General features: G+C 42.6%; 1 protein-coding gene and 1 long non-coding RNA gene across 10 annotated transcripts in view; one reads left to right on the forward strand and one right to left on the reverse strand.

The window, feature by feature from the left end:
• LOC309538833 overlaps positions 1 to 21,494 on the forward strand; it is a 379,365-nt gene that overhangs the window by 168,696 nt on the left and 189,175 nt on the right. The gene's annotated exons all lie outside the window — the stretch shown is intronic.
• The window catches only part of CDH10 (cadherin 10), a 408,163-nt gene that overhangs the window by 48,735 nt on the left and 337,934 nt on the right, over positions 1 to 21,494 (reverse strand). The window contains exons 1-2 of one of the 9 annotated variants that reach the window (XM_082234354.1): positions 11,051 to 11,082; positions 9,660 to 9,708 (exon numbers count right to left, since the gene is read on the reverse strand). The exons of 6 other annotated variants lie outside the window; for them this stretch is intronic. In XM_082234354.1, coding sequence (XP_082090480.1) covers positions 9,660 to 9,708; positions 11,051 to 11,067 — 66 coding nt within the window. In that variant the 5' untranslated portion in view covers positions 11,068 to 11,082. Of the gene's footprint in view, positions 1 to 9,659; positions 9,709 to 10,772; positions 10,837 to 11,050; positions 11,083 to 21,494 lie in introns of those variants that run through there. 2 more of the 9 variants (XM_082234353.1, XM_082234355.1) reach the window with 2 other exon arrangements.

A 21,494-nucleotide genomic window follows, 5' to 3' on the forward strand; every position in this document is an offset into this window, starting at 1 on the left:
GTGCGTAGAGCATTAAAATTCTCATTTCCCAATAATGCACAGAATATTTGTTAAGAGCTCAGCTCCCATGGCAGATTTTAGTTTCTCCGGCAACACCTGTTCCGTGCTGTGGAACATTTCTGTCACAAATCTTAAAGAAGAATTTTATGGTAATGCTGACCTTTTCTTCCCTTGGAAAAGAATCTATTAAACATTCACAACCTGCTGTGTTAGTTGTAAATTCTCTAAACAGATAAAGGACAAGGCGGGGTACGTGATAATTAAGAAAAGCTGTATAAGTAGTGCCGGAACTGCAAAATTTTCGAAAGAAAGCTTGTTATTTCTTCCCAAAGAGCAAATGGGGAACAAAATCTTATGGAGAATCTTGCAGTCTCCCTAGGTGCTCTGCCTGTGATCTTAAGGTTAATATATTTCCTCGGCTTTCTCATTCACCAAACAGTGCTATCTCCCAAAGAGCTGAAGCTGGCTAGTGATTCATAAAGCTGTTTCAAGTATGGTTGAACACATGTTCTGCATGCAGAATGTCCCAGCTTCCATCTCAGGCATTGCTTATTAACAGAATTCAGAGGGCAGAACCAAGAGGACCATGACCTGAAACTTTTCATTCCTAGTAGACAATAGCAGTGTCTCCATCAGTATGGTCCTCCAGATTAATATTATTTATTTATTTATTTCTCATCCATCTGGCTGGGTTTCCCCGGCCACTCTGGGGGGCTCTCAACAAAATATTATTAATAATAAAGTGATAAAACATCAAACATTAAAACTTCCCTAAACAGGGTTCCCTTCAGGTGTCTTCTAAAAGTCAGATAGTTGTTTATTTCCTTGATATCTGATGGGTGAATGTTCCACAGGGTGGGCGCTGCTACGAGGAAGGCCCTCTGCCTGGTTCACTGTAGCTTTGCTTCTCGCAATGAGGGAACCGCCAGAAGGCCCTCAGCGCTGGACCTCAGTGTCCAGGCAGAACGATGGGGGTGGAGACACTCCTTCAGGTATAGAAAGCCAAGGTTGTTCAGGGCTTTCAAGGTCAGCACCAACACTTTGAATTGTGCTCGGAAACGTACTGGGAGCCAATGTAGGTCTTTCAGGACTGGTGTTATATGGTCTCAGTGGCCGCTCCCAGTCACCAGTCTTGCTGCTGCATTCTGGATTAGTTGTAGTTTCTGGGTCACCTTCAAAGGTAGCCCCACATAGAGCACATATGCCTTTCTAACCAGAAAGAGGCAATGGCCACATTTGAAAGACATTATTTTCCTCAGAGAATTCTGGACCCTGTAGTTTACCCTTCACTGAGTTAGTTCCCAGCAACCCTTAACAAGCTATGGTGCCCATAATTATTTGAGGAGGGAAATGTGCTCTGGGTGTACTTTAAAGTTTTAAGTTTTTAAGATTAATAATAATAATAATAATAATAATAATAATAATAATAATAATAATAATAATTTATTTATATCCTATCCATCTGGCTGGGTTTCCCCAGCCACTCTGGGTGGCTCTCAACAAAATATTATTAATAATAAAGTGATAAAACATCAAACATTAAAAACTTCCCGAAACAGGGTTCTCTTCAGGTGTCTTCTAAAGGTCAGATAGTTGTTTATTTCCTTGACATCTGATGGGTGGGCATTCCACAGGGTGGGCGCTACAATGGAGAAGGCCCTCTGCCTGGTTCCCTGTAGCTTCACTTCTTGCAGTGAGGGAACCACCAAAAGGCCTTCAGCATTGGACCTCAGTGTCCGGGCAGAACAATCAGGGTGGAGATGCTCCTTCAGGGATACAGGGCCAAGGCCATTTAAAAGTCAGCACCAACACTTTGAATTGTGCTCGGAAACGTACTGGGAGCCAATGTAGGTCTTTCAGGACTGGTGTTATATGGTCTCAGCGGCCGCTCCCAGTCACCAGTCTAGCTACCGCATTCTGGATTAGTTGTAGTTATATGTGGTTAGACTTCACATCCCAACAGTCCTAGTCACCTAGTCCCAGTACGTTTCCGAGCACAATTCAAAGTGTTGGTGTTGACCTTTAAAGCCCTAAACGCCTTCGGCCCAGTATACCTGAAGGAGCGTCTCCACCCCCATCGTTCTGCCCGGACACTGAGGTCCAGCGCCGAGGGCCTTCTGGTGGTTCCCTCATTGCGAGAAGCGAAGCTACAGGGAACCAGGCAGAGGGCCTTTTCGGTGGTGGCGCCCGCCCTGTGGAATGCCCTCCCATCGGATGTCAAGGTGATGGACAACTACCTGACATTCAGAAAACATCTTAAGGCAGCCCTATTCAGGGAAGCTTTTAATGTATGATATTTTAGTGTTTTTTGGTTTCTGTGGAAGCCGCCCAGAGTGGCTGGGGAAACCCAGCCAGATGGGCGGGGTACAAATAATAAATTATTATTATTATTATCAGCATGAGTTTAGTTGTAATCTGAAAACAGAGAGCCACAGTTTTCCCCTCCTGTCCATAGAGACACATTTTATCTTACAAAGGGGGGGGGGAATCTCCCCTCTGTTATTCTTCTAACAGCTTGGTCAGACCTCACTTGGAGTACTGTGTCAAGTTTTGGGCAACACAGTTCAAGGATCCCAATAAAGTGGAACAGGGGATAAATAAAGTATGACCAGGGGATAGTGACAAAGCTCGTTAGGGGCTCAGAGTTTGAGTCCTATGAGGAAAAATTGAAGGGGGGGAAAGATATTATTCCTGGACAAGTGATTATTAAGAGGCAATATGATCTTCAAATATCTGAAGGTCTGCGACATAGAAGTGGAAGCAGATTTGTTGTAAGTACCTCCATAGGGTAGGGCACAAACCAATAGGTTCAAATAACAAGAAAGGGGATTTAGGGTAAGCATTTGGGGGGGAAACCTCTTGATAGTAAAAAGACTACTTTGGTTAGAGGTTTCCAGTCAGATTCTGGATTACCTACTGGTAATAATATAGTGGTGAACTTCAAGGGGTTGAACCTAGAGAACTTTCCATCTCTGTCATTATTATTATTATTATTATTATTATTATTATTATTATTTATTAAATTTATTATTCCACCTACAGGCCTGATCTGGACCCACAGCCAAAATATTTTAACCCTCCAAGGCTTCAATGAATTTGAATGTAGTGCCAAAAATAAAATAAGACGCAGCACTAGGATGGGCCAAACACCCTTAGTTTGAGGTTAACTGTCCCCTTCCTGCTCATTAGAACTGCATGCCAGAATACCACCCCAAATTTCATCCCATGAAATTACAGTGAAAAGCTCGCACATTTTTCTGAGATAATGGCATTGCAAATTGATTTTTTTCAAAAACCAATTAACACAGAAGTGAGCAGTAAACTTCCACTAAATTCCACTAGATCAGGCATCCCCAAACTTGGCCCTCCAGATGTTTTGGAACTACAACTCCCATCATCCCTAGTTAACAGGACCAGTTGTCAGGGATGGTGGGAAACGTAGTCCCAAAACATCTGGAGGACCGAGTTTAGGGATGCCTGCACTAGATTTTCAGGAGGGGTTCTGATGTTCTGTGAAAGACCACATCAAATGTGGAAACCATCAAGGAAGGAAATATCAGGAAAATGGAATAAAGTGTTGTCTGAATGCAGTCCGCAAACCCAATTCCCTTAATTTTTCAAAATGGAGGTCCCTGGAAATGTATCAGAACCCTTCCTCAAATTCAGCTGTTATTTGCCATCAACCTCATGCATCTTCTGCTGCTCAGCATATCTTAAGATCTAAGGCATCTTTCCATATCTGATACCTTCATGAGCACGTGGCAGCATTCTTTTCCCCATTTTATGAGCTTTTCATGCATCAATACAATAAAAAAGTATTTGACAGTGAGGAAGGACAAATCTTTAATGTTTTCTACACCTGTCTACTCAGAAATAAGCACCATAGAGTTCAATGGAACTTCCTTCCCAGATAAGTGTGAACAGGATTAAAGATTTAATGGGCTCAACTCAAAATTGAACTTACGCCAAGGAGACCGATTTCATCTCACATTAGTAACACTGATGCAGGAAGAAATACATGCAGAAGAAAGAATGTAGCTTTCATTTTATGTGCATCAAGCAAGTTCAAGCAAACAATCTGGGGTCCCCCCCCCCCTCATACAAATAATCAGCCATACGGTTATGTCCCTAATGATCATATTTGCATACTGATTTCATTATATTTAAATGTTAACAGCAGCAACAACTTTTTCTGTGTGTAAGCAATCTGCTAGACATTTGCATGCTATAAAATGCATCCTGGATAATGTGCTTAAGGAAATATGTATCAACCTTATGTGGGGGGGAGAGAATATATCAGAAAACCTATAATGAGTGAAGAAACCATTGCAGGCTTTTTTTAAAAAGAGCAGATTCTTTGAGGGGCTGCCCCCATCCCACCTCGCAACTTCGATTAAGAACAGAGGAACACTAATCAAAAACTGGAGCAGTGATTTGCATGATCATCTTCAGTCATATCAGCCAATATAGAAATTAATCACACAATCATTAATTCAGTTTTGAGATGAAGGATGGGATAGGAACGGGGGGACGGGGGGACGGACTACATTGATACCTCTTGCTGCCTCAACTATTTTATAACCAGTGCTGTATTTTGAAATAACCACAGGTTTCAGGACCCAGTAACATCAGCCGTGTCCAATGATAACTTATCTGCTCCACCAACGACAACATCAACTGAGGTTTTGGCAGAGCCTTCACTTTAAACAAATCAGAATCCGCATTTGCCCAGCCTTCCAAATGGGGCATATGGGGCAAAATCTGCTCAAATCTTTGCTGCAGGTCATTTCCAGATGTTTAAAGAGCAACCCTGGAAGAAAGGAAGTGGTCTTCAGAATGTACCCAGTGGCACCAAGCAGCAAGACGTGTTTTTTTCCAGAGCCAGCTCTAAGCAACATCCACATCTGGCATCACATCTGGATACAGATGTGGTCCTATCATCAGATGAAGAGCTAACATGGAGAAAGAAGCTGCAGGCCATGCCTCTAGCCACAGCTTTATGACATAAGGCTTCCTCTAGTCCATGGGTAGGCAAACTAAGGCCCGGGGGCCGGATCTGGCCCAATCGCCTTCTAAATCCGGCCCATGGACAGTCCGGGAATCAGCATGTTTTTACATGAGTAGAATGTGTCCTTTTATTTAAAATGCATCTCTTTGTTATTTGTGGGGCATAGGAATTTGTTCATTATTATTTTTCAAAATATAGTTCGGCCCCCTCACAAGGTCGGAGGGACAGTGGGCCGGCCCCCTGCTGAAAAAGTTTGCTGACCCCTGCTCTACTCCCACATCCACTGTCAGGGCCATCCCATCCATGAGGCAAGGTGAGGTGATCGCCTCGGGCAGCAGGATCCACAAGGGCAGTGGATCTAGCCCACTGCCACAGGGACAGCTCCTTGGAGGTCAGATCTGCCACCTCCTTGGCATCCCCCATGCTTCCTTTATAGTGAGCTCTTGGCAAATAAGAAGCACTGCTGGTCTTTTCCCACTGCTTGGGAAGAAATGGCAGAGACTGTCCTCTGGGGTTTCCCCCTGCCTGGCCAGATTCAGAGAAGGACCCTCCCCAACGACAACAGCCTTTGATCACCTTTTCAAATAATCATCAAGGTAAGGATGATTATTTATTTATTTATTTATTGTCATTGTGTCTTTTATTAATGAAATTCATTAATGTCATTACAGATTTAACTTCACCCATACACGTACATTCTCTCTCTCTCTCTCTCTCTCTCTATATATATATATATATATATTCTTAAATTAGTTTAACTTAGAATGCAAATTAGACCTCCTAATTCCACTTAGATTTCAGCTAAGCTAAACTCATATAATGGTACATAAAATAAAATAAAACAACAAGAAACTGAAGTAAAATAAATATAGACTTCCCATCATTCCCTGATATACCGGTAGTTGACATTTGTGATTTTGAATGTACTTATAATAATTATCTTACATTTAATATACTTTCTAATACTTTCTTGCAACCTAGTGTACTGATTTTCCTTTATTTCTTAATATTTTATGTACACAAGGGTCATTTAAACACCACCATAGATAATATGTTGCTGTTATTTTTTTGTAAGTATCTCTTAAACATTTCCCATTTTTGAGAAAATAATTGTTTGGTGTTACCTCTTAACCTATTTGTTAGTTGAGCCATTTCCACATAGTCTAATAATTTATTTTGCCATTCTGTTAGCGTTGGTATCTTTCCCCATAAGGTAAGGATGATTTGAAACGCCCCCCCCCCCGTTCCTGAGGTAGATTTTCACGCACCTCTTTCTTCCCAGTATAGATCTCTATAAGAGTGTGGGTTGGAAAGACCTCAGTTCAAAGTTCACCTCTGCCACAAACTCATTAGCCAGCTTTTGTCAAACCCGTCAAGTTCTTTTTTCAGCTTCCTTCTCGTGACTGCAATATGTGCAGCATTGACCTAACTTAGGACCCAGGCTGGTAAATTTTATTCAGGCACAGTGGTACATCACTGCTATTTGGTGGTGATGGTGCTGTTTGTGGAGCTTCTTTATGTTCCTTGGAAGCCATTCTGTAATGGGAAGAGAAGGTTTTCTTCCCCTGTGCCTGTTCACCTTTTCTGATTATTTTAACTCTGGGGAGGCAAGTACAAAGACAGATTGACAACATGCCATACATGGGAAAGCAGGTATCTTTCCTCCCTCAACTCAATTCAATGAAAGAAGGATATTGGTTCTTTGGGTACAACATAAAGTGTCCATTGGCCATCTTAGGCTGTGGTCTAAACCACTGAGCTTCTTGGGCTTGTCAGTCAGAAGGTCGGTAGTTCAAATCCCTGTGACGGGGTGAGGTCCTGTTGCTCTGTTCCGGCTTCTGCCAGCCTAGTGGTTCAAAAGCATGTCAGTGCAAGTAGAGAAATAAGTATTGCTATGGCAGGAAGGTAAACGGCATTTCCATGCCCATCATGGTGTTCTATTGCACCAGAAGCAGTTTAGTCATGTTGGTCACATGACCTGGAAAGCTGTCTGTGGACAAACACCAGCTCCCTTGGCCTGAAGCGAGATGAGCACCACAACCCCATAGTCACCGTTGACTGGACTCCAGGAGTCCTTTACCTTTTCCTTCTGATGTATGCACATTATTAGAGAGCAGAGGGCATATCAGTGCCCTATTACCAATAAAGCTGACCAATAAACCACACACCCCTTTCTGCAAAATAGCTATAACTGTGACAGGTAGGGTTATTGCAGTGACTGCTCAAGGGTGAATTGTATCTTTGAGTGCTCCTCAACAGAATAGAATCCTCTTTGACGGATCTCTGTCAGTGAAGACCATACTGCATAGATTCAGTAGTAGGAATAGCCACAAAACTGGCTGCAAGATGGTGATCTTACAACAGTCCCTGAAGTCATGGAACCTTGAACAATCTGGTCATTCAGAGATCTCCCCCAAGGAGATCAAGAGATCACACCAAAATATAAATTTCATTTGCCAGTGGGCCACACTGCCGAGCCCCTAATTATGCCTGTGATTATTTACTGCTAGTACTATCTATTTACTAGTTCATATTAAAAAAACACACAACTATTTTCTTTCTCTGTCAGAACAACAACAAAACAAAAGGGGGGGGGATTAAGCTGTCAGAAGGAGCAGGGAGCTCACAAATAACAGTGAAGTTCTCGTTTTCTGTCTTACACGTAAAATGTTCACACACGTCTTTTGGCTAATGGGCATCTGCGATTTATGTCAGCCAAGCTGAGAAAGGAAAAGACATCTGTTTCACTTAGCAATTTGTTTCCCAAAATGATCTGCTGTAAAGATGTGGTTTTGTTTTTATATCTGTCTCGGATATTTTGCAAACTGTTATTGCAGTGAATTCCTTTCTTCTCTCCCCAATGGTAGCATTCCATTCTTCAGCAGCCAACACCGCATTTTCCTCTCCGGAAATTTGAATAAATCTGAATATTTTGCACATTCATTTCCAACATTCATTTCTTTATCATCGGGACTTCACCTACAGCAACCGCAATTACTGAACGTGATAGCCCTGCATTCCAGTAATAACATATGGTTCTTCCCTATGAATATATTAATTGGTGTGATCTAACATAGTGTTGTTAAGATGAAAACTATTTAAGTGTTGTGACTCATAAATGCTTCATAACATCAGGAAGGAGATTGCATGAAATGGGTTCTTGCATATTTAAGTTAAGTAGAGATCTGACAAGGAAAAGTGACACAGCGGCTAGAAAATTTAAATGGTTTTTTTTTTTTTTAGTATGCTTTCTAAATTAATTTTTCATTCTTTTCAGAATATTCAATTCTCTTGATGCTGGTTGTTTTAAGCGCTGCCCAAATCATATTTAAATTGTCAAACTTTTTTCTTCCCATCGGCATAGATCTTTTCAAATGTGCTTGCCTCCTGTTGTAAATCCTTGCCTCCGACCCGGGTGGAATCTACAGGCACATAAAAACCATTCTGAAAATGCTTTTTTTTTTTTTTTAAGCGCTTTAAAAAATACATTGAATTTTCCATAAGGCTCACCATCGCCATCTAGTGTCACATTGTATATTGCACTTAAAACACATTCAAAACGTTTTATTTGAGCTGTGTAGCTGAGTCCCTGGTGTCGAGATGCTGCCCCTTAATCCTCTGGGACTGCCTTGTGGGCAGGGGAGGCTTGGTAATCCAACAAGCTGACTGGAGCTTGGTTGTCTCAGCTGCATCCAAGCAGCAAACAGAAAGGTATGTTCTAAGGTTGCCACCTTTGTTCTGGGAAAGTATAGGACAGAGCAGGGCAGGATGGTTGGGGGACACCCCCCCCCCAAATCTGGTGCTGAGTGACCAAAGCAATCTACTGCAGCCTAAGAGGATGGCCTCTCTGGAATTTGTCACACACGGACGTGTGTGGCATTTTACATGATTTTGTAAAACTGTCTGTGCTCAGCTATCCAGAGTTTAAATGCATGATCTTTTGCACATCCTTTCAAACAGATGCATTTGGAGAGGATCCCTAACTTGGCAGAGAGAGAGAGAGAGAGAGAGAGAGAGAGAGAGAGAGAGCATGAGCGACGGAGAGAAGACCTAAAATTCAGGACAAAACTGTATCAATACAGGACATAGCATATTCATAGAACTGTACTGGGAAGGGACCCTGAGGGTCATTGAAAAATGGGACAATCCTGTATTTTATGGGATAAGGGGCAAGCCTAGATGCTTACACCAAACTTCAGCAAAGAATAGCTGGTATAAGCACTGCTTGACAGATGGTCATCTCAAGATGTCTGATTTCCACTACCAGAATGATAAAGGGATGCAGGTGGCGCTGTGGTCTAAAAACCACTGAGCCTCTTAGGTTTGCCAGTCGGAAGATCGGCAGTTTGAATCCCCACAATGGGGTGAGCTCCCGTTGCTCTGTCCAAGCTCCTGCCAACCTAGCAGTTCGAAAGCACATCAGTGCATGTAGATAAATAGGTACTGCTGCAGAGGGAAGGTAAATGGCGTTTCCGGGCGTTTCCATCATTGTGTCCCGTTGCACCAGAAGCGAATTTGTCATGCTGGCCACATGACCCGGAAAGCTGTCTGTGAACAAACGTCGGCTTCCTTTGCCTGAAAGTGAGATGAGTGCTGCACCTCATAGTTGCTTTTGACTGGACTAAACCATCTAGGGGTCCTTTACCCTTGCCTTTTTACCTTTTACCAGGCAGAGGGCCTTCTCGGTAGTGGTGCCTGTTCTGTGGAAAGACCTCCCATCAGATATCAAAGAAATAAACAACTATCTGACTTTTAGAAGACATGTGAAGGCAGCTCTGTTTAGGGAAGTTTTAATGTCTGATGGTTTATTGTATTTCTAATATTTTGTTGGAAGCCACCCAAAGTGGCTGAGGAAACCCAGTCAGATGAGCAGGATATAAATAATAAATTATTATTATTATTACCTTGCTGTTCTGCTCTCAGAGATCTCCACCCCTTCCCACCAATTATGATATACCTGCCAAGGCTGTATGCATGTACCTCGGGATTGCTGTCATATTTCACAAGCTCTCTTTCCCGAGGCAAGAGGTGTGTTGTCAGTGTATGGTGGAGGATACTCTCTCTCTCTCTCTCTCTCTCTATGTGTGTGTGTATGAGGGAGAGAGAGAGAGTTTTAAAAATAATCAGGTGGTGGCTAGCTTAGCATATATATGGTTACAGAAACTCACTTTATTATTTTCTACATTTTTAAAAAATGTATTACTTTTTCTGCAACAAGATAACACCTATCCCCACGTTAAATCAGTTTAGCACCAGGGCAGCAGAAGCAGCATCCATTTTATGTCTGTAGCCCTGCTGCTGCCACGATCAAAGCAAGTTTACAATGCAAAATGGCACATGCTCTGAGTATTTCTCTTCTTCAAAAATCAGGATTGGTAAAGTGGGTTCTTGTGTCAGGGACTGGACAGTGGAGACAGCCTCCCCATCCTGACCCTTCCGGGGAGGAGGAAGAGGAAGACAATATAGATTTACAACAGGGGTTTGAGGGAGTTAGCAGCTCAGAGGAAGGTGAGGGGGGGAAAGTTGGGAAATCATGGGAGAGCCAGAACAACACCTTACTGACACATCGACATTAGAAAGCATTCCAGACCCTCCATCTCCCAGAACCCGGTGTACCTTGAAAGTAGGAGAGCAAAGAGTCCAAAGACTTTGTGGCTTCTTCTTTGTGGAACAGGAATTCAATAATATGAAGCACCAATCATTCCTATGCTGGACCACAAAGCCATCTTCCTAGCCCCCTCACTTGTAAAGCTTAGATTCTCACCATACTCATTCAAATCTTATTCCTGGTTCCTTATCTTCTCCTTCTGGGTGTTGGTGTGTTTTTTTTCAAATACAGAGAAAAAGCTGCTATCGAGTGAAGGCAATATGGTTGTATGAATCAGTCCCAAAGTCAAACATAAAGTTGATTATTTGATGGGTACATGATTGTGAATGTATATTTATTGGCCTCAACTTGATGGGGTACAACCTGGAAACCAATCTAAAACTTTTCCCCAATAGTAAAAGTTAATATATTCCCCAAATAAAACTATTTATCACCTATTATTGAGATCCATCTTGACACGGCTGAGATGCAGTCTGACTGTTAACTGTTTCTGGCTTTACCAAGACTTAAAGCATATCCTCTTTGTAACATCCCACATGACATCAGAATGGCATGTTTACATTCAACCTAGACTATCCCCATGCCAACAGCAATGGCCAGTAAACATCTGCAACCAAGTAACCATCAGCCTGACTACCCGGTTGTTTCTATGTAGACTACTGGATGTTTATTTGTTGCTCTCATAATCAAAGCCTGAAGAAGAGCTGTGTATGATCTGAAAACCTGCTTCCACTGTTACAGAAAACTAATTGTCAGGGACTGGGCAGAGGAGGAATGGTGGATACCTCCTACCCATCCTGACCCTTCCAGGGAGGAGGAAGAGGAAGACAGTATAGATTTACAACAGGGGGTTGAGCAGCTCAGAGGCAGATGAGGAGGAAAGTTGGGAAATCATGGGAGAGGCAGAACAACACTTGGCTGACACGCTGTCATTAGAGATCCCCATCTCCTAGAACCCGGTGAACTTTAAAAGTAGGAGAGCAAAAAGCTCAAAGATAGAGGGCATGTAGCAGCACCCGTAGAGGAGATGATGAGAATGACAAATGAGGAAGGGAGGGGTGGAGATTCACTCGGGACAACACCATAATCCAAAAGGCTGAGTTCTATGGCCTCTCTCTGTAAAGACTGAAATAAAAAAGGACGGTAAGAAACTTTTTCTTGTCTTTATACTGTTGTTCTGGGCAACCAGCTGGGCACCCCTGACAGCACCCTGACATGTTGTTTGTTTGTTTCGGGCTCAAGCATATCAGGAACGTAGAAGTCATTGTGAGGTGGCAGATGATGATTGGTGAGGGAGAAATTATAGTTCTGTCTTGCACAACTGAAGTAATGCATATGGCTGTGTCAAGAGGGCTCCCTCTGTTAGATTGTTAAGTCCAGAAGTGGCTGATATGCTTGGGTGTGACTCCCTACCTAACGCTGGCCTCGGAGCAGCTAGCCTGGATGGGACAGGGCGATGCAGGGGCAAACTGCAGCGATTTCAGTTCTATTAGGGGTGGGTAGGTAGTTCTGCGAATCTTTCCAGCCACCCCAGTCACTACTGACTTACGTTCAGGGTGTCAAAAATACTTAGGTGGAATCTAGACACATAAAAAACACTGTGAAAATGCTTTTAAAAAAATACAGTGGTACCTCTAGATACGAACGGGATCCATTCTGGAGCCCCGTTCGCATCTAGAAGTAAACGTATCTAGCAACAGCATGTCTGTGCATGCGCACGTCGCTTTTGGCCACTTCTGCGCATGCACATGACATCATTTTGAGCGTCTGCGCATGCGCAAGTGGTGAAACCCAGAAGTAACACGCTCCGTTACTTCCGGGTTGCTGCGGAGCGCAACTCAAACGCGTTCAACTCGAAGTGTATTTAACCCGAGGTATGACTGTAAATTGAAAAATATATTGAATTTGCCATAGCTCTTCATCGCCATCTAGTGCCACATTTGTATAATGCACTTTACAACACTCTTAAAATGTCTTATTTGCAGCTGTATAGCTGAGTCCTTAGTTGCAGCAATGATGGTGTAATCACACAGGCATATGCGCCATACAGGTCATGGCTTCTCTTTATATCTATGTTCATAGATAGAAACATATTTGTTCCCTTGTAGTGTATTAAATGGCCTTTAAGCTACCCAACAATCAGAAGCAGAACTGTGTGTGTGTGTGTGAGTCTAGATATTCTGTTTCTTTGCCACACATTTGGTCATTTTTTTCTTTTCACTTCATAATTCTCTTCGCAGGACATATACCCTCTCCGTCTCTTCTATGACATCTCACTTTTAATGTGACTCAGCTTGGTGCCAACTTTCACTCATTTGTACCGCGAATCACTTATTCCAACTTTACACTGAAAGGCGTGTTAAAAGTAACTCTTTGGTGATGAAGAATTTTACACTGTATTTCAAACAGACACTTAAAGTCTCACCCTTAATAGACTGAATTCTCACTCATTTATGTTGCCATACTTTGAAGTTCCCTTTAATTCAAAGTTGAAGAGAGAGAAAAGAAGAAAAAGAATCATACTGGGGTGTGTGTGTGTGTGTGTGTGTGTGTGTGTGTGTGTGTGTGTAGGAACAGGCCTTGATACCTATCAATAATTGTGAGCATCACAACACAGACAAAGCAATGCTTTCCAGAACTGATAATGGGGGTCAGCAACCCACAATGAGACTCCATACAAGCTGCCAAAAATTAAAATAAAATAAAACAAAATCTCCATAATTCGAAAGCACAAGCAATAAGCACATATATTGTGGGGGAAATTGTGTGAAAAACATCTTCATGGGGTTATCTGATCCCCACTTTTTTGTTTGTTTGTTACAATGTCATTATTAAAATATCTGCAGCACAACTGTAACATTTACAACTTGTGATGTAGTACAGTACTATTTTTATCCTATCCTCATTTTCTTACTAAATTGCATCCTCCAATTCCCCTTGAAAGCATGCTAATCATTCAATTTTACTCATTTTTAATTACTCAGGACAGCAAGCTTTAGTACTGGACAATTAATCTTAAGGGTGTTTTCACACATTGTGCAGAGGCAGCTCCTATTTTATCACTGTTATTTTTAAAAAAGCAAGTTTCAGCCAATATTAGTTTCCAGGGTAGTGTGCCTGCAAGAGACAAACAACTGCATGTTTATAGTTCTGCATGTACACTTACAGAATCTTACATGTACACACACGAGCATAAAAACAGAGTTTGAACGTACAAGGTAAAAAGGTAAAAGGTAAAGTACCCCTGGACGGTTATGTCCAGTCAAAGGCAAGTATGGGGTTTCGGAGCTCATCTCACAGGTAGCTGGTGTTTGTCCACAGACAGCTTTCTGAGTTATGTGGTCACCATGACTAAACTGCTTCTGGTGCAATGGAACAGGAGCTGGGACAGAGCAACGGGAGCTCACTCCATGACGGGGATTCGAACCACCGACCTCCCGATCGGCAAGCCCAAGAGATTCAGTGGTTTAGACCACAGCGCTACTCACGTCCCTTTTTAGAAGGTATAAAGAACTCCCGTACACATTGAAAACATGTGGAAGCAGTCACAGGGCCATGGGGTTGTAGTCCATACCCTACAAGTGTCCCAATTTTGCAGGGACAGTCCTGGAATTATGAAAGCCACCCCGGCTACTGATTTGATCCTGGAATGCCCCTATTTCTCCCACCAGTGCTGTCTCTGCTGAGCTTGGGGAAGAGGATGAGCTGGTGCTTGTCATAAGCAGCGACCGTGGCAGCTGCAAAGGAACACCCTGCTGCCTCTCCATGGCCTCTGCTTCTGGTCTCCTCCCGTGGGCATCTCATAGTGGCTGCTGGAGAGCAGGTGAGGAGGAGAAGAAGCTGCCACCATTGAGGTCCAACCCCACATGATGGGTTGGCTCTGAGGAGCAGGCAGGGGGCAGGGCCACCCTGAGCATGAAAAAAGGGAGAGTGGAACAAAGCACTAGGAGTCTTGATTTTTTTAAAATGCTTTGCAAGTCCGCATCCATGTCTAATGTTGCCCCTTTCTAAAGTTTATTTTTTTCTATTTAAATAATAATAATTTTCCAAACTATTACGGCGTACAAGCTGCAGCCATAAATCTCACAGAATGCACATCCAAACTCTGCCATTAAAATTCCGCTCTGGAGTTCTTCCTCAGCACACAATTAAAAGCAAGGTCTTTTCTCAAATTCAGCCACATCTGTTCAGCAGCAGTTCATTATCTCCCTCCCCCCCCCACTGCATTCCTCCAACAGCAGTCCAGGAATAATTTTAAATAAAGTCCATTCAGCCTCGGTCGAGGGGGGAGGGCATAGTAAAACCTTGTTAAATACCTTGTTGAGCACAAATCAAAAGCCTCCCCCCTCTTTTCCGAAGTTACAAACAGAATAACATAACAATGGCTACACACATCTCTTTCATTTTGCAAGGAAGGACAAGAAGAAAGGAGACCATTTGAAAACCATAAAAAAGCACAAAGCGCCTTGTCTTCCCCCTTTCCCAGCTGTTGCAAGGATTCTTAAGCTTCAAAGAAAACATTCAGATACCTTCAAAGGGTGAAGCCCAGTCCTTTCAGCAGCTGATTACGGCCCGTTAGCATATGTCAGTCCAGGAGTGCCTCTTGATTAATGCCAATTGTCCAAATTACAGAGGAACTACAAATCATAGAATCATAGAGTTGGAAGAGACCACAAGGGCCATCGAGTCCAACCCCCTGCCAAGCAGGAAACACCATCAGAGCACTCCTGACATATGGTTGTCAAGCCTCTGCTTAAAGACCTCCAAAGTAGGAGACTCCACCACACTCCTTGGCAGCAAATTCCACTGTCGAACAGCTCTTAATGTCAGGAAGTTCTTCCTAATGTTTAGGTGGAATCTTCTTTCTTGTAGTTTGGATCCATTGCTCTGTGTCCGCTTCTCTGGAGCAGCAGAAAACAACCTTTCTCCCTCCTCTATGTGACATCCTTTTATATATTTGAACATGGCTATCATATCACCCCTTAACCTCCTCTTCTCCAGGCTAAACATGCCCGGCTCCCTTAGCCATTCCTCATAAGGCATCGTTTCCAGGCCTTTGACCTCCTCTGTGGGGAAGGGGTTAAAAAATGTGGGGTCAAGGAGGGTCAGTTGGGGGGAGTGACAAAAGTCTCTATGCTAGTCCTGCCCATCATTAATCAGTGCTGCCCTCCCCTTGCTGAAAGCCCCTTTGGTGTTTGTTGGAATTAGTTCTTGCTGGGTACAGATGTATGTACACATACGAAGCATCTAAGTTATCAAAAAGGTGAACAGATCCCTGCAAGAATGTTATTTGCCCCAAAATGGAAAGATGAAGAGGTCCCAACGAAATAAGATTGGATACAGAAACTAAAGGAGTATGCAGAAATGGTGAAACGTACCGGAAGAATAAGAAATCAAGACAACACACATTTTAGAAAGGAATGGAAGTGGCTTATTGAGTATTTACAAATAAACTGTAAACAGAGTAAGACATTTGCAGGATTATTGTAAAAACCTGCAGAGTGTGTGTGTGTGTGTGTGTGTGTGTGTGTGTGTGCATATATATATATATATATATATATATATATATATATATATATATATATATATTAGAGTAGATGAATAAAGGAATAAGATAAGAAGATTTGGAGTACAACTAGGTGGACAACAAGCAGTGATTTTGGAGATAAATTTATTTCCTTTTTTCCTCTGTTTGCAGGAGGTGGGAATTCTTTAAATTCTGTAATGCTTACTCATTGTAAATTGTATTTCCAGTTCACACCAAAGCATACACCACTCTCCCTAAATTCACTGACCTTTTCTCTTCAAGATTCTCCTCCTTATGGTTCTGCTTTTATAGAGGGAAAGAAAATATCCGGGTGCTCATTCATTTCCTGTATTTTCCTTTATTACTAGATTATCCCCCCCCTCAATAATAAGGCAATGAAAATTCTGCAAACAATTCATAATGTAGACATCATTAGGGGGGGAACCCAATCATCACCTGGCTGGGTAATATTACTTCTAGGCAGCAGATATTTTAATTGAAGAAAACATGTTCTTGCAATCCTCAGGAGCCTTCCGTTTGTCACATCTTACCATTTTCCTTGCACCTTCACTATTTAACATCCATCATTACCCATTTAGTCATTCATGCCGGGCAAAATTTATACCTTGTTTGCTTTTAGAAACATCATTTTATTTCTACCCCCCACCCTCTGGCTAGTACTGAAATATTCTCCCTAATTGTGTGTATATTATATCCACCACTAGCTCTTTATGTGTTTGTATGAAATGAGAAAACCACAGGATGATTTGCCTAGCTACCAGCGGGAAACATTTATACTATAATCAAATAAATTATAAATCACTCGTTATTTTGGTCATGGCTTCAAATCAGTTACTCTTACTTCCAGGTAAGTGGGTAATGAGACAGAGGGAGACGTTTGCTTGTTTACTGCTCAGCCTCATTGAGCAGACTTCTCATTTTGTTAAATGTTGCCCTGCTGACATTCAGCATCATTGTTTATTATCTCTTTCTCACTTTAGCACTCATTAAACGGGCAAGACTGGAATCTATTTGCTTATGCAAAATATCACTAGCAGAAGACACCAAAGCAGTGAATTCCCAGTCACTGAATCAGGTCATTTTCCATGATTTATAGCAGGTTACAGAATTCACTGGGCACTGAAATTCTTCCATTGCTTGTGGAAATGTAATTTTTTGTTACACGTCACCCCAGTCTCTGGATGGGGTTAGATTCCAGGGGTTCCAGGCACTTATCAAGGGTTTGGTTTCCTTGGAATGAGGGACAATGGAAACTTTGATGTTCTTGTGATACAGTTGTACATTGGATCCTGAATGCCTTGCGAGTCAAACATTTTGGCTCCCGAATACCGCAAACCCGGAAATGAGTGTTCCGGTTTGCAAACGTTCTTTGGAACCTGAAAGTCCAATGTGGCTTCTGATTGGCTGCAGGAGATGTGGCCTGTTTTCTGAATGTTTTGGAAGTCAAACAGACTTCTGGAATGGATTCTGTTAGACTTCCGAGGTACCACTGTATATGACTTATTTATACATACAATTAACCTGAGCCTATGATGGATGAACATCACCCCCAGCATTAACACCCCAAAAAGATCTTGCTTCTCCCATAGCCACAGCCTTGGATCCCAATAGAAATCAGGCATGACTCTGCCTCTCAGCTGCCCAGCCTATAGTCTGCTTCTAGCATCTAGCTTCTAGCTCACATGCCTGAACTCTGGCTTTGTCTTTTTGACTATAAGACAGTTGAGTGAGGTAAGCTGTTACCATACTGGATAAAAGTGCAGTTGTGTTTTTACTATCTGTTTCGGTGCCTTGCTCATTCTTTCCTTTGTTTCTCTTTGTGCCCCCCACACACCAGAACAATTCCTAAGCAGCTGGCACCATCTGTTACTGGAGTATCAACCTGAATTGCTCTATGAGTTTTTCTGTTCCTCCCTCTATTTTGGCTCAGGCACAGCTCACCCAAAGATCCTCCTCCAGGAAACACAAATCCCACTTCTAACGCCAATGTTGCATGCTACCCAGATCTCTGAACTGGACAAGATTCCAGGGGTCCCAACTGCTTACCCAGGGTTCAGATTCCTTAGAATGAGGGACAGCAGAAACGGTGGTGCCTTTATGATATATGGCTTATTTACACATATGTGCAACCTGAGCCTACGATGGAAGGGATCACAGCATTAATACTACCAAACGGTATTATTTCTCCCATAGCCATAGCTTTGAATCCCAGCAGAAATCAGATGTGGCTCTGTATCTCAGCAGGCCAGCCTGCAGCCTGCTTCTAGTTCACACACCTCAACTCTGGCTTTTGTCTTTCTAACTACCAGACGGTTGTGGGAGTGGGATCGACCCATCTGATCTCTGGCACAGAGCCATCTCCTTTGTTACCTTGATGACTCATACTTATGGGCCATTGCCAAAAAACTTATCTGGCTATTCCAACAATTGGATCCTTGTTTGCTCCAGGGACGAGAAGGAAATCAGGCATATAGCCTCCCTCCCTCCAAAAAACCCACAAACATACTTCACAACAATATACCCATGTTTTATTCAATTAATTTTAGTCCTCAGTTTCAGCAGAATTGCGTCCTAAGTTCCCCCCTCTCTCCCACACTTGTACTTTCATGCTCTGAAGAACAATCTTTATTGTTTCTGGTATCTAATAGAGAATGTTACATTGCACTTTGAGAATTTCATTCATTAAAACAAGCTCCTAATCTTCACGGCTTGAGAGGAAAGGTTAAACTGTTTTCTTCAGCCATGATGGGCATGAGCGTTCTTTTAATGAAATAAAACTGCAACTCTCAAAGTTCTTATATGGATTGTATACATAGCTACGTATTTAGTCAGAAGAAAAGAGAGCTTTTGGGAATGATTCAGACAACGCTAAGCACCTTTATCGTTTTCTAGGGGGAATAAGGGAGCATGTGCCCTATTTCTCCAGTTATATCAATGGGAGCGGAACATGATTCTGAGGTAACACTGTACAATAATAATAATATAATAATAATAATTTATTATTTATACCCCGCCCATCTGGCTGGGTTTCCCCAGCCACTCTGGGCGGCTTCCAACTTAATATTAAAAACAGTACAGCTTCAAACATTAAAAACTTCCCTAAAGAGGGCTGCCTTCAGATGACTTTTAAAAGTAAAATAGTTGTTTATTGCTTTGACATCTGCTGGGAGGGCGTTCCACAGGGCAGGAGCCACCACCGAGAAGGCCCTCTGCAATGAGGGAACCGCCAGAAGGCCCTCGGTGCTGGATCTCAGTGTCCGGGCTGAACGATGGGGATGGAGACGCTCCTTCAGGTATACTGGACGAAGTGATAAACATACCAATAAATCAATAAAAACCAATAACAATAATAATAGCAACAGCAATCATAATCGGTTTACAGTTATACCCAAATTAAAATAACCACCAACCCCAAGAAAACATTTAACCAACATCAATCTGACAGAAAGAGTTTGGGAAATGATGGACATACTTGCATGAGATGCCTGAGAAAAGGGCTGATGTGCTCTCTCTCTGTGCCACCCATCCTTTCTAAGTCTTGCTGGTTAGGGGAGGCCAACTGAAGGACTCATTTTCAATACAGTGGTACCTCAGGTTACATACGCTTCAGGTTACATACGCTTCAGGTTACAGACTCCCCTAACCCAGAAATAGTACCTCGGATTAAGAACTTTGCTTCAGAATGAGAACAGAAATCGTGCTCCGGTAGCGCAGCAGCAGCAGGAGGCCCCTATTAGCTAAAGTGGTGCTTCAGGTTAAAAACAGTTTCAGGTTAAGAACGGACCTCCGGAACGAATTAAGTACTTAACCCGAGCTACCACTGTATGCCCAAATCAAACGTCTTACTGCCACTTGCCTTCAAGGTGCCAGATACAGCCCAGTGGTTCCTATCTGCTGATCCTTCTTTTAGGGCAAACCATTTTACACAACATGAGAAGCTTCGGGGCTCTATGTTTATTATAAGCCATGTTGTTCTGTACAGAAGGGACAATGAACTTGATCTGTAATTATACCTTGAATCACAACAGAAAATATGCCAGCTGGGAGCAAGCCCCCAAAACAAGGCAAAAACCCTCTGCTGTAATCATTAGTTAACTTTTTTTCCAGGCTCCGTGGACAAAAGACTCCTGACAAACATCCACACATAAGCAAGGCTTCCAGCAGAGAGACATTATTTTTAAAAGAGAAGCAAAGAAACGTTCATTCTTCAACTTTTGCGTTGCAGTCAAATACCCACAAGGGATATGTAAGTCGCTGATTTCCCCCCCGCACCGCCCCCCATCAAACAGCCCACACTCATCCCAAATGCCCAAATAACTAGGCGATTTAAAAGGTCAACAATGCTTGAGAAGGGAAGGGGGGGGGAAATGGCCCTTAAGCACCGGATTTAAAATCACTACTCAAATAACAGCTATTGCAGCCAAATATAACTTAGAACAACCATTTTGGATGACCTCTCTCTATTATTATTTTATTCATTCTTCTTATTATTGATAGTTGTACCGCAATGGATGTTTTGCTTTTCCCCTCCCCTCCTCCATTAGCCGCTGCTTGAATACCAATTATCCCATTTTAATCTTCTCTTGTAGAGGGCAAGGGAAGGCTTTTGCGATGGGGAGCCACCGACTCAGAAAGAGAAACTTGTTTCCCAAGACATTGATTTGAGCCATGAATACGGTTTTACATAGTGTTTTCTTCCCCTGAAAGGGAGAAAAGGGAAAAAGAGACTGCCTATAGTCTCACATCGTTTGCAAGGGAGAGTCTGGCTGTTTCCCAGCGCAACAGTAGCTAAGTGCATCTCACTAATGATCCTCTTGTGTGTCTTGTGGAAAGATGCCCATTGCTTACACTGCCCCTACTCTAATTCTCCCGGCCAGCTGATCAATGAGATTCCATTTCTTTGCTGGCACTCGGCTGCACCAATTGTCTCATTTAGATGTGAGAAGCAGCCATGGCAGATCAATGCCACAATGGGGGCTGCGGTGGGTGGGCTCAGGAACTTTTCAAAAAGGATTCCTTGGAAAAGGTCTGTACGGAGCAAGCCACCTGATGGCAAGGGAGACACCGCTGGCGTTTCTCAGTTGTAAAAACGTAGCTGACCGGTCTACTGACTACCCTAATTAAAGCCCACGAGCCCAGTTTATGTCAGAGCACCCTAAAATTCTCAGTGCTTGGAGCTGAATGAATTAGCCACTAGCTCCCCCGGACACTTTCTTCATTATCAGGCATTCTGGAAATACTGAGAATTGCTGCTGATAATAACCATGGTTACTTGCTTTGCACATTATCCTTTGCCTTGTGAGTCTGTACTGCGGGGGAATAATTGAGAC

The sequence above is a fragment of the Podarcis vaucheri genome (genome assembly GCF_965113315.1).
Source record: "Podarcis vaucheri genome assembly, chromosome: 8".
Taxonomy (NCBI): Eukaryota; Metazoa; Chordata; class Lepidosauria; order Squamata; family Lacertidae; genus Podarcis; species Podarcis vaucheri.